The following is a 12333-nucleotide window of genomic DNA, read 5'->3' as shown; positions in this document are numbered from 1 at the left end:
TAAAAAAAACATTATTTTCCACATACTGTACATTATTGTTTCTCCTCTATGCCCCGCTTTTCTGAAACTTGTCGTTTTTTACAAAGCTCATTGTTCTGAAAAGCAAGGTGTGCTCTGATTTGCCAGCTATTGCAACGGGATAGAGAAGATGAGGGGGAAGTTGGGGGAGAGCTAAGCTCTCGTGCCTCCATTGGTAAAAAAATAAATAAAATAAAAAAAAAAAAAAAAAATTATAATAATAATTAGCCAATCACCATCGAGTGTTCACTTTCAGCGCTGAGGAGTTTTGAGAAAAGAAACCTTGTAGGGGAGGGTATCCGAATGTGTTGATAATGTACCAAGTAATTACGATGAGTAGTGATACTGAATATTTGATCACCAACAGATTTACCAAGCTGTCATTCAAACAGAATATACAATTTTTTAAAAAAAGGTAAAACACACCTAAGCTAGATATAGGGTACAGCAGGCGGCTTAGTTAAATGGCTCAAAAGGCAGCTCTCTTTTAAAACATACTTTTAACCCTTATGCGTTGTTGGGGACGTTTTTGTCCACTAGGGGGTAAAGTTGAGTCTTATTTTGGCCACAACTTTCCCTGTGTTTCAGCAAATGGAATGATTTTTTTTGGTGACAAATCTTATTTTTTTTTACACATATTTTGGGAAAATGCTTTGAAAATTAAAAAAAAACAAAAACCTCACTGTGGGCAAATTCACTACCCTTTCGTTATGTTTGTGGATGAAAACATCCACTAAATTAAACTGCTGTAAAAATGTATCAGATAAATATTTTTTTCTAATTTTTTTGCATAAATCTATTAATCAACCTCAGTCCTGATCAAAATTACCAAATCTTTAAAAAAAAAAATCCAAGATTTTAACTCTTTAATTACTAAGTTCATAAATGATTTCACTGATTTGGGGAAAAAAAACACACAAAATGACTTATTTTCAATATAAAAAGTGATTGTGGACTGGATTTTTTTTTACCTTTTATCACAGTCTTGGGCATGTCAAAGATTAGTAACAACATTGGCTTTGATGCATTGTTAATTTTTGTGCAGCATTAGATTTTAATTTTTTCTCCCTCATTTATTGTTCGTGGCTGTTTTTGCCCCATTGACTTCCATTATAACGAATTTTTTTGATTGCAAAGCCATGCCACCATATAATCATGCATTCTTGATTGTTGCTGGTTTTCCCTGTTGGGAAGAGGTAAATTTTTTTATTTTTTTTTACAGTTGATCACTAGGTGGGACCATTAACCCTTTAGATAGGCCTGTGCAAAAAAAAGCTTAGTTTCTGGCTTGTGTATGGAGTTATATGGAGTATAACAGCAAATTATAGTGTGTGTGTGTGTGTGAGAGAGAGAGAGAGAGAGAGAGAAAGAGAGAGTGTGAGAGAGACCTTTGTGCACTTACCTTGTATCTGAAAAAATCAAAATATGCACCTCAGCTCTCAGAACTACATGGAGTGAACAACAAAAAAAAAAAAAAAAAAAAAAAAAAAAAAAAAAAAAAAAAAAAAAAAAAAAAAAAAAAAAAAACAAAAAAAAAAAAAAAAACGAACTACATGGAGTAAACGCTTATGCACCTGCTGCCCTATCTTAAGGGTTAATGGTCCCACCTAGTGATCAACTGTAAAAATAACAAATTTTACCTCTTCCCAACAGGGAAAACCACTAACCATCAAGAATGCATGATTTTATGGTGGCATGGCTTTGCAATCAAAAAATATCGTTATAATGGAAGTCAATGGGGCAAAAACAGCCACGAACAATAAATGAGGGAGAAAAAAACAAAATCTAATGCTGCACAAAAATTAAAAGTCCATCAAAGCCAATGTTGTTACTAATCTTTGACATGCCCGAGACTGTGATAAAAGGTAAAAAAAATATCCAGCCACAATTACTTTTATATTGAAAATAAGTCATTTTGTTTGTTTTTTTCCCCCAAATCAGTGACATCATTTATGAACTTGGCAATTAAAGAGTTAAAATCTTGGATTTTTTTTTTTACATTTGGTAGTTTTGAGCAGGACTGAGGTTGATTAATAGAATTACGCAAAAAAATAGCAAAAAATTATTTATCTGATACATTTTTACAGCAGTTTATTTAGTGGATGTTTTCATCCCGAACATAACGAAAGGGTAGTGAATTTGACCAACGCACAAGGGTTAAGAAGGGATGGATGTTTGCTTCAGGTGATAGGACAGGTAAGTGAAGTTATATTATCTTGCTGTATTTGTGTCTTTTTCTTTACGTGTTCTGACTAAAAGCAACCAAAAAGACATTTTAAAGTGGTTAAGCAAATAATAATAATAATAATAATAATCGGCAGGGATTCCCAGACTAATACAATTAGTGTGCCTCCCATAGATCAGTGGTGCCTCCTCTATTTTAAAACCCACAAGCTGCCACTATTTGTAAATAGGACTTAACCACTGATTTCTAGTTGTGTCAAGATCAAACAAAGTAGTTTCGCTTTCACAACGAAACACAGTGTCTCCACAACATGGCGGCGGCAGCAACAACACTACAGCGAGAATCAAAGTTGCACCTTCTTTCTTTGCGTGAACATTTGGGCGGCGTTATGCAAATCTTCCCACATTGTGACATATACATGGCGTGGATGACTCTTAACCTTTATAAAGAATATCTCTTTGGGTTTGAAACTTTAGTCTTTACAACTTTAGGGATCTTATCTATTCACAAACAGCTTGTAACACTGCAAAGAGAAAGGAAAAGGAAATCGCATCATATGACCCCTTTAATCATTTTATTTAAGCTAAAAGACACATGTAAAGTTAGTTTTAGGTTTAATATTCAGTCAACATTCCTACAAAGATATTAATGCTATGATTAATTTTAACAAAATGTAACCATTGTATATTGATATTAAAAAAAAATTATAATTCAAAACCCCTGTGTATTTTAGCTGTATTTTAGCTCACTGTAGCTACAGGTGAAGTTTTGCCATAACCTTGTTTACTGTACGCACAGTAAACAAAAAATATTTGAAAAAAATAATACTGGAATGAACCAAAAGGTCATATTCAAAAGGTGAAATGGTGACCAGAATGATTTACTACTGGAGACTTTTTTGCCAATTCCTCCCTTACTGTATGTACTTACAAAATAATTACTGTGGTTCACCAAAATGTTTTTTTCATATTTCAAAGACTAGTAGTAGGTGAGTGACTCCTAGTGGTGAGACTGACTTACTACAGGCTATTACTTCTCTTACTGTACATTTAGTGGGCATAAACAGTAACACCAAATGGATGGAGGGTGGGTAACCTGGAGGTTGATGAGTGGCTGGTGAATTGTGTGACCAAAGTGGCTCCAGCAGGACAGGAATCCTCCAGTGCAGTACCAGTAATACAGGGATCCAGGGTGGCTCCAGCAGGACAGGAATCCTCCAGTGCAGTAACAAAATAAACAGAATTAACAGTTTACACATGATGCCATATAATTCATATCATTGTCATTATTCTGCCAATGTTACATCATTTTTGTACAAACAATAGAGATTTTTATAGAAGGTTTTGATTCAATTTTATGAGTCAATTCATTTGCTTATTAATATTTGCTTCATACTGGTTGGTCGTATGTTGGAATTATGAAACATGATTGAAGATGGATGTTTTGACATTGAGCTTTTGGAGTTTATGTGTTTGATCTTTACACCAAAACCTATAGATACTGTCATACAGTAATAGAACGGAGTAGATTAAAAGATGAAACTGAGATTCTATCATATGAATGGATAAAACTGAACGATACTAAGAAACCTTTTATTTGGACATCAGATGGTTATATATGTGTGTTTGGAGGCTGCTGACAGCTTGATAGCTTCTTTAATACATCAAGCAGGAATATGGGTCACGGTTGTTATGAACTATGCTGTAACATGAATATGTTTGTCTGCTAGTGGTGCTGAGACAATGGCAGTGAAGAACTGGCTTAGTCGGTAAACACAGCAGGCAGGGCTGGGCAAGGGAGCAGGCATTGTGGGTCATGTTGTTGACACATGAGATCTTATGTTTTCTGGCACTTGCTAAAGTTTGTCAACAATCAACAACTGTCAACTACTTGTTCCTGTTAGGTCTGTCTTCTTGGTTACTCCTTGTGCTTCTTGGTGCTGTTGTAAAGAGCTGATAGGTTTGAATACGTTTTTAGCAGCTGGAATTTTGTTTTTATGGAAACAGGTTTAAGAAATTGTCATATGTTGGAGTGTCTGGAAATGTGATTATTTTTTTTTTGCACAGTAAGATGTGGAACAGGCTGAAAAGGTGCTGACGCTGATACATTGCTAATGCTTTTTCATGCTGACTTCCATGGAAGCATGTGGGTAGCAAAATTCATTTTGAAATATTAATTTGCAAAATAGCAATGCAATATGTAAAATGGCAATGCATTTCTTTATTTAAATTTACATTTTCTCCATACATATGTGCAACATTTAGTGCAAAATGAAAATAAAAATTGCATTTGCCATTGACATTTATACTTAAAACGTTTGAATTGCATTTTCATTAAATATGTATTATGCCAATTACATAGCCAATTCAAAGATATCAAATCAATACAAAACATCAAATTCTCAAAGATGAATCTAAGAGTAAGATGCAAACCTGACTTTTAGTAAAATACATAGTATGAAGTGTGTGGACAAACTTCATGCTATGGGCTCATTCTGTCTGCAGAATCACGCTAGGCATGTACAAACAATTGGAATTTGCATTAAACCAGGTCCCAGACCTGGGTGGTTTACACCTCAATGGGAACAGAAGGTAATTTACATAGAAGACCCTGGGAAAGGGCACTCCCATTACAGTAAGCAAAATATCTCTTAACTCTTAGGATCTGTATTATCTTTTAGTCTACTTTTGTAAGACTGAGACCATTGTACCACTCACCCTGAGACTATTCAAATGATACCAAACATGATTGTCGAGGGAACCAGTGTCATTCTAACTGCCGATCCGCCTACAAAATGACGTCATAGCTCCCCCACTGGAGAAGGGACAGAGCGGTGAGGAATAAAGGTAATTTTTTTTGTGATTTTTTTTTTTTACGAGGCATTAACAAACGTTAGTCTGCACCCCCTAAACACAATCAGGTCTAGAAAAAAAACGGTGCCCCCGTGAAATAAATACTTTAATTCAGCAAGAATGCATTAAATTGATCAAAAGTGACAGTAAAGAAATGTACAATGTAACAAAATATTTCTGTTTTATATGAATCAAAGAATTGAAAGTTCAAAAGAAGAGAATATAGCCTAGATCAGTGGTTGAAATACTTGAATTTCTAAAACAAAATAATGCAAAATAAAAAATACACAAAGCTAAACAGAAGTATTAAACACTAATCAAAATGCAAAACAAAATAATTAACATTAAAATGGAAAATATAAAAATAAAATCTAATTCAAAATATGATTAAATACTATAACAGTCTGTAAATAATATTAAAATAACACTGGTAGAGGGTTACATACCCCAATGTTGAAATTTTGCAGCAATATTTAACAGCAGGTGAGAACCGACTGGCAGATTGAGCATGGAGAGGTACTTGAGTGATCCACCAGATGGTGGCTATGGCTGGGTCGTGGTCACCTCGGCCTTCTTCATCATGGGCCTGACCGCTGCTGTTTTTAAAAACTTTGGCCTGTTTTTCCTTGAAATCCAAAGTCACTACGATGTCCTTACCAGTACAACCTCATGGGTGACCTCAACCACTATTGCTGTGTTTCATTTGGGAGGTGAGGAATGCTTTTATGTACTTTCGTTTTTTATTTTGGTTTTCAGGAGTTATGTATTGAATAATCTCTTTAGGGGTCAAAAGAATTGTATTGAATTGTCATTTAATGGTGAAATTGTCTTGAACTGAGATTTTTTTATGACTCATCTGTTAGCTCCTCTTGCCAGTGCTCTCAGTATGCACCTGTCCCAGCGTGCTGTTATCATGGTCGGGGGGCTTCTGGCTGCCTCAGGAATGATTATCGCCTCTTTGGGCCTAAGTCTGCCTTGGATGTATCTGTCTATGGGTGTACTACAAGGTAACTTTTAAATAATTATCCAATTCTGAATTGCAGCACACAATGCTTTTTTCATTCATACAGGTGCATGAAAATCTTATGCTGTGTTGAAAGCAGCAAGCCGTCATAGTGTTATATTAATTTATGTTATGTTTGTGTTAATAAGTTAATAATATAACATACATTATATATTTTGTTCTTTATTACATTGTTTCACAACAACATGCAGTTTTGGCTTTTAATATTTTTTTTATTTAAAGCAACACTATGTAACTTTTTCTGTTCAAAATTTGCTAAATGTATATAATGAGTGAGTACATCATAAATACATCTACCAAATCGCTTTTTTTTTGTCTTATCCCAAATCACTATGGTACATTTATAATAAGTGATTATTTTTGGACTATTGTAGCCTGTTGGGGGTCATCACATCACTGCGGAGTAACACATACCTGCGTGAATTGCCATAGACATAAACTTGGAGAAGTAGCTCCGGTTAGAATGTTCTTCCGCGAACTACCATATATAAATGTATTTAATTGGACGTGCAGTCTTTATGTAGTAGGGTAGTATGTTATTCTAAACACAGCATCACTTTACCTCCCAAATGGAAGGACTAGTCTATTTAATCTAATCCAGAAAAGATGTATTATACAGTATTTAATAAATGAGTTTTCTACTAAAGTATGTGAGTGTTACTTAAAAATGAAATGGGGGAAATAAATGATCATTTAAAATTTTTAAAATTGATTATTTGAATTTTATTTTAATATGTTGGATTATTATTATTATTTTTCCAAAGAATTTAACTTTTTTTTTTTTTTTGTTCAAAGAATTTCATACTTTTTTTCAGCAGGGATGCTTTAAATTGATCAAATGTGACAGTAAAGACATTTATAATGTTACAAAAGATTTCTATTTCAAATAAATACTGTTCTTTTATATTTATCAAAAAATCCAGAAAACAAAATGTATTGTGATTTCCACAAAAAAAATTAAGTTGGTTTCATCACTGATAATAATAATAAATGTTTTTAGGTACCCAATCAGCATATTAGAATGATTTCTGAAGGACCATGTGACACTGAAGACTGGAGTAATGATGCTGAAAATTCAGCTCTGCAATCACGGGAATAAATTACATTTTAAATATATTCAAGTTGTATATATATATATATATATATATATATATATATATATATATATATATATATATATATAATGTAATATAATTTGAACTGTATCACTGTTTCTTTTTTTTTAATTGTTGTTTTGTTTGTTTGTTTATCAAATAAATGCACCATTGGTGAGCATAAGAGATATTCCAAAAATATATTTCCGAACACTTTTTTTTTTTTTTTTATATTTAGGACTTGGCATCTCGTTTTCTTGGATACCAGCTAACAGCATGGTCAGCCACTATTTCAAACGCTGGCGTCCCATTGCCTATGCTATTGCTAGTTCTGGAGAGTGCGTCTTTGCCATGGGATTCAGCCCATTTTTCCAGTGGCTTATCGACAGCTATTCTTGGCAGGGGTCTCTTCTCATTATTGGTGGTCTTCAGCTGAATCTGTGTGTGTGTGGCGCTCTGATGAAATCCCTCCCAGCTGCACAAACCTCTATCCAAGACAAACCGGTGCTGGACACAAAAGAGGAAAGCAGGACATCAAAAAAAGGCACTTTCCAGTGCTCTCTCATTCGGAGGCCTGAGTTGCTGCTATATATCATGTTTTCCATCTTGGCTGCGGCAGGTTTCTTCATCCCACCTCTGTTTCTGGTGCCCTATGCCAATAGTTTGGGCATGGAGCAGTACTGGGCGGCCTCGGTTCTGTCAGTGCTGGCATTAGCAGACCTGCTGGGCAGGCTGGTATGCGGATGGCTGGCTAACCTGCGGCTCATGAGAAACCTGCAGCTGTTGACCATGGTGGTCACTGCGCTGGGGGTGGTGCTACTACTGCTTCCCATCGCACAGAGCTACTGGAGTATCCTGGTCTTTTCGTCACTCTATGGCTTCCTGTTCGGCTGCGTGGTGGCTATCCATGTGACGAGTATCGTGGATATTGTTGGACTGGAGGGCTTTGACAGCGCTCTAGGGCTCTTCATGCTGTTCCGGAGCTCTGGAGGATTTGTGGGTCCACCTGCTGCAGGTCAGTGTGTCTTAATTTTCAGGTATGTCAGACTAAAGGTGCATTCACACCAAGAGCGCTAGCTATAAAGATAACTATAACATTAACTATATTAAGGTCCACACCAATGAATGATAGCATTCTGTTCATAAGCACGTGCTGCCGTTTTGTCATCTGCCATTTTAGACGGGTCACGACATGAGAAACCAAATTTCCCTTGATCATTTGACACAGAAGAGGTCTTTGTATGCTTAATACATCCTGCAAGTTTCATAACTTAAAATGTCTTCATCACCAATAAAAAAAACAAAAAACATTTATGTAACAAAACAGCTTGTTTTGAATCAGAGGGACAAGGTGATGTCACCTGTGCACAATCGTTTGCATATGACCGCCTCCAGAGCAAAACAACTACACCTATTTTTGCAACACTGCATCCGTGACACAATGACAGGCAGATGATATGCCGTTCTTGTCTGTGGAAAAACAACGTTTCTATACACTGCCGAAGAATCCAGATGTCAGGGAAAAATGGATTCAGTTTATTTTTTGCGAACGTCCCAGTCACGTCAGTGCTAATTCACGGGTGTTTTCAGTACATTTCACAGTTGACTGTTTTGAGGACAAATCACAGTAAAATGCTGGCTTTGCCAAAGTACTTTTCTCAAAGATCAGGCCGTGTCAACTGTTCTGGACCCAACAATGGGTCTGTAAACTGAAAGTAACATATTTCAAGTAAAAACTATTTTTAAAACAGTAATGGCGGTAATGGATGTTAGCCAGTCATAAAAGTGGGCGGTTACACACCTCTTAAAGGGAAAACACCCCAAAACCGACTCGAAGGATGAGAAATGGGGTGGAAAATCGTCATAAATCACTCAATTTTTAATGTTTTTCATCAAAAAAAAACTTTAGTAATATTATAATTACTCCTTGGGGAACATCATAAAATAAAATAAAAATGTCCCCTTTAAATGCTCAAGCTCTTTAAAGTGAGGTGAATTTTGAATGGCTGTTTTTATAATTCATCCGTTGAAATAAAGTGTTCTGTGAGTGATTTCAGCAATAGCTGTGATGTGGACATTCCTATTGTCATGGAATTAGAATGAGTATTAAAATTTTATAGCTATTGGTATAGTTATCATCTAGAACTGGCCTTATTTTCTGTTTAAAAACATTCAACAATATTTGTCTTAAAAGGGATAGTTTACCCAAAAATGTAGATTCTGTCATCATTTATTCACCCTCATGTCATTCCGAACCTGAAAGACTGGCTTTCTTCTGTGGAACATGAAAGAAGATATAGAAAGTCATACTTACAGAACAAAGAAAAAAAGATTTGGAATGACACGAGGGGGAATAAATCATGCCAGAATTTTTTGGTCAGCTAACCCTTAATAACTTAACCAGCATTTATTTATTGTTATTATTTATTTACTAGATGTGTAAAAATTCATTAATGTATTGTGTTGCATCAGTATCACAATGAAAAATGAAATTATATATATATAGTGAGCAAATTTCATGATGGATGGCAAAATAAAACAGCAAATAGTTATACTTCTATTAGTGTCGTATTTGTCAAATATGTAGGCTATATAAATATGTAAAATAACATAAATTGATATAAAAATATCCTTTTTACGGTTTATATAAATAATATTATTTAAACAGTGGTCCCCTTTCATATTTTCAAAAAGACGCATGCTTTGATTTTTATGCAACTTCTATTTTTGCATTATGTGTACTTTTTTGACCTTTGAAAAGCTTTTGATAAAAATGTGAATGTTATGTGTATGTCGAAGTCAGTTTGAACATTTTGCTGCATTTTGAACATACCGTTTTAGACCCATAAAGAATTTGACAGTTTAATTAGTTAAATAGTACATTCTCCTTTTTTCTTTCTACTACACCATGATAAGCTGGGCCAAGTATGTGATTGTGTGTAAATGTAGGTGTGCATGCTGACAGACATTAATCTCTTATCGTCATGAAGGATCTAATGTTGCATAACTTAGCTAAACATTTTTTTAGCTTTTAACAACCATTTATTATGAGTTATTTTTTATATTATATTGAGTTCTTTTATTTCCAAAAGACTAAGAAAATTTGATTTCTCATGATATGACCGTTTAAAGACTTATTTTGAGGCATTATAAACTGCTAAACTAAGCATAGCTCAATTTATAATGATGGTGTAGGGATGATACAGACACCGCTAACAGCAGGTTTTGTCTTTATCCCAAAGGCTCAATGTGTCACCTGTCTCATGTGTCTTGTGTGTATCTGTGTAACAGGCTGGCTGGTGGACTGGACTCATGACTTCAGTGCTAGTTTCTACTTGTCTGGCCTCTGCCTTGTCGTGTCCGGGGTCTTCGTGGTGCTCGTTGACAGGCTGGTGGAGAAGAAAAAACTCAAACTACCAGATTAATGTGCTGAGACTACAGATCATCCAATACTTAAAGCGGACAGTGCAAATATTTAAAAGCCACTGAAGATAATTTACCAGTATTTTACTTTTGTTATATGAACTTTTGTTTATTTAAAGCCATATTATTATTCATGTTTTTATTTTTCAAAAAAGCAATAGGCATTTTATGATCAGAGATATTTATTTAAGACTGTGGCATCATCATTGTAGCCATGTTTCAAGCCACTAATAGTTCCCAAACAATGACAAGAAACATATGCTGTTCAGAGCCTGTTTCTGCCCTTAGAAATAATCACAGAAGCAGTGTGTGCAGATGTAGCTGCTTATTATTTCCTCGCTTACAGTACAAGCATTCATATATGACTACTTTACAGTATCTGAAAGCAATATAAATAGTCATAAGATTTTTATGTTTGTGTCCATGGCAAGTACTACAAATGACATGTGCATAGAAGCTACACTTAGTGGCTCCATGAAAGTAAAGTGGCATCTGCAAACAAGTAATATCCTTATCATAGTCTCAGGGTCATTTTTGAAGTTTTATTTAAAATATTGCAAATTTCTTTCTGTGAAGTGTACTAATACTGTATTAGAAAAAAAAATCCATATACTTTTACCTGATGCAGTTACTGTACATTCATTAGTGTCCAAATACTCTCAGTACATGAGATTCTGTTTTTTATCTGGGGTTAAAGGTTGATTGGTTTACGTCACTATTTAAAGTCTTGTTTTTCATTCAGTAATGCCACATTTTTCTGTGTGTGTAAAGCATTTCCAGTCTCCTCTGTATAGGTGGTGTAAATAATCTTTGCAGATATGGATTTGTCTGTTTATGTACGGTGTCTGAATTTGTGGTGATGACAAGACTTGCTGTGCCTTAATTGCAAGTGACAATCAGGAACTCTGTAGTATTTACTTTAATGTTCCCGTTGCAATGAATTTAATTAGCAGTAGAATATCATATTTAGGTTCATCAGATCAGATTTATTTCTGAATGGCAGTGTTTAAGAGGTTTTGTGAGTGGAATAAAGTTAATTTGTTCATCCTTTAAGTTTTATTACATGCAAGAATTATATTGTTGACAGCCGCATGTTGAACTTCTTCCTTCTGCCACAGATTCAAATCTCAGTTTGACAGTTTAACAGCTGAGCTCAAGATCTGTTACTAATTCGAAAACGTCACTTTAGAACTAGCAACGAAGGAACCTTGAGAGCTTCATTGAAAGCTTGTATCACTGTATTAAAGTATCTCTGTATTATATGTAGAGTATAATGAGATTGGAGGTTGACTGAGCGAGTGTGATTACCTGCATCTGATACAACATTCATTCTTCAGCTCAGTCTCATATTCACAATAAAACGAGTTTGAATGTCCGCTGAGGAAAGCGATATCTTTATCGTACTGTCCTTTCATCTGTTAAGGGTGATTTCCGATGACAGCGCTGCTCACTGCATTTGTTAACTGCATCTTACAAGCTGTTACTGAAAGTAAAAATAACTTCAGTTTCAGTATTTTTCAATATAAAAGTCTTTACTGCTGACTCGTAAAACAGTCACTTGTTGCCATCTAACGGCGGAACAATGTCACAAATATCACCATCATGAACAAACAAACTGTTTCCCAATACTAAATACTACTATCTATATAAAATATTATTTATTGAATAATAAACAACAACCACAGCCATCATAAAAGCCATGCTCTAATATCCAGCATTAAAGTTACATAAAAAATA

The 12333-nt window shown here is 34.8% G+C and overlaps 1 protein-coding gene across 1 annotated transcript; it reads left to right on the top strand.

Annotated features, from left to right (window-relative positions):
* Positions 1-4723: 4723 nt before the first annotated feature.
* Positions 4724-11971, top strand: LOC109074471 (monocarboxylate transporter 13-like). Its single transcript, XM_042756732.1, has 4 exons — positions 4724-5765; positions 5919-6062; positions 7412-8188; positions 10465-11971. Exons 1-4 carry the CDS (start codon positions 5564-5566, stop codon positions 10596-10598), a joined length of 1257 nt encoding a protein of 418 aa, XP_042612666.1. The 5' UTR covers positions 4724-5563; the 3' UTR covers positions 10599-11971.
* The last annotated feature ends 362 nt before the right edge of the window (positions 11972-12333 follow it).

The sequence above is a fragment of the Cyprinus carpio genome, chromosome A5, assembly GCF_018340385.1.
Source record: "Cyprinus carpio isolate SPL01 chromosome A5, ASM1834038v1, whole genome shotgun sequence".
In the NCBI taxonomy this organism is placed as follows: Eukaryota; Metazoa; Chordata; class Actinopteri; order Cypriniformes; family Cyprinidae; genus Cyprinus; species Cyprinus carpio.
Note: the sequence above shows the minus strand (reverse complement) of the source record. Positions and strands in the feature narration are given on the sequence as shown.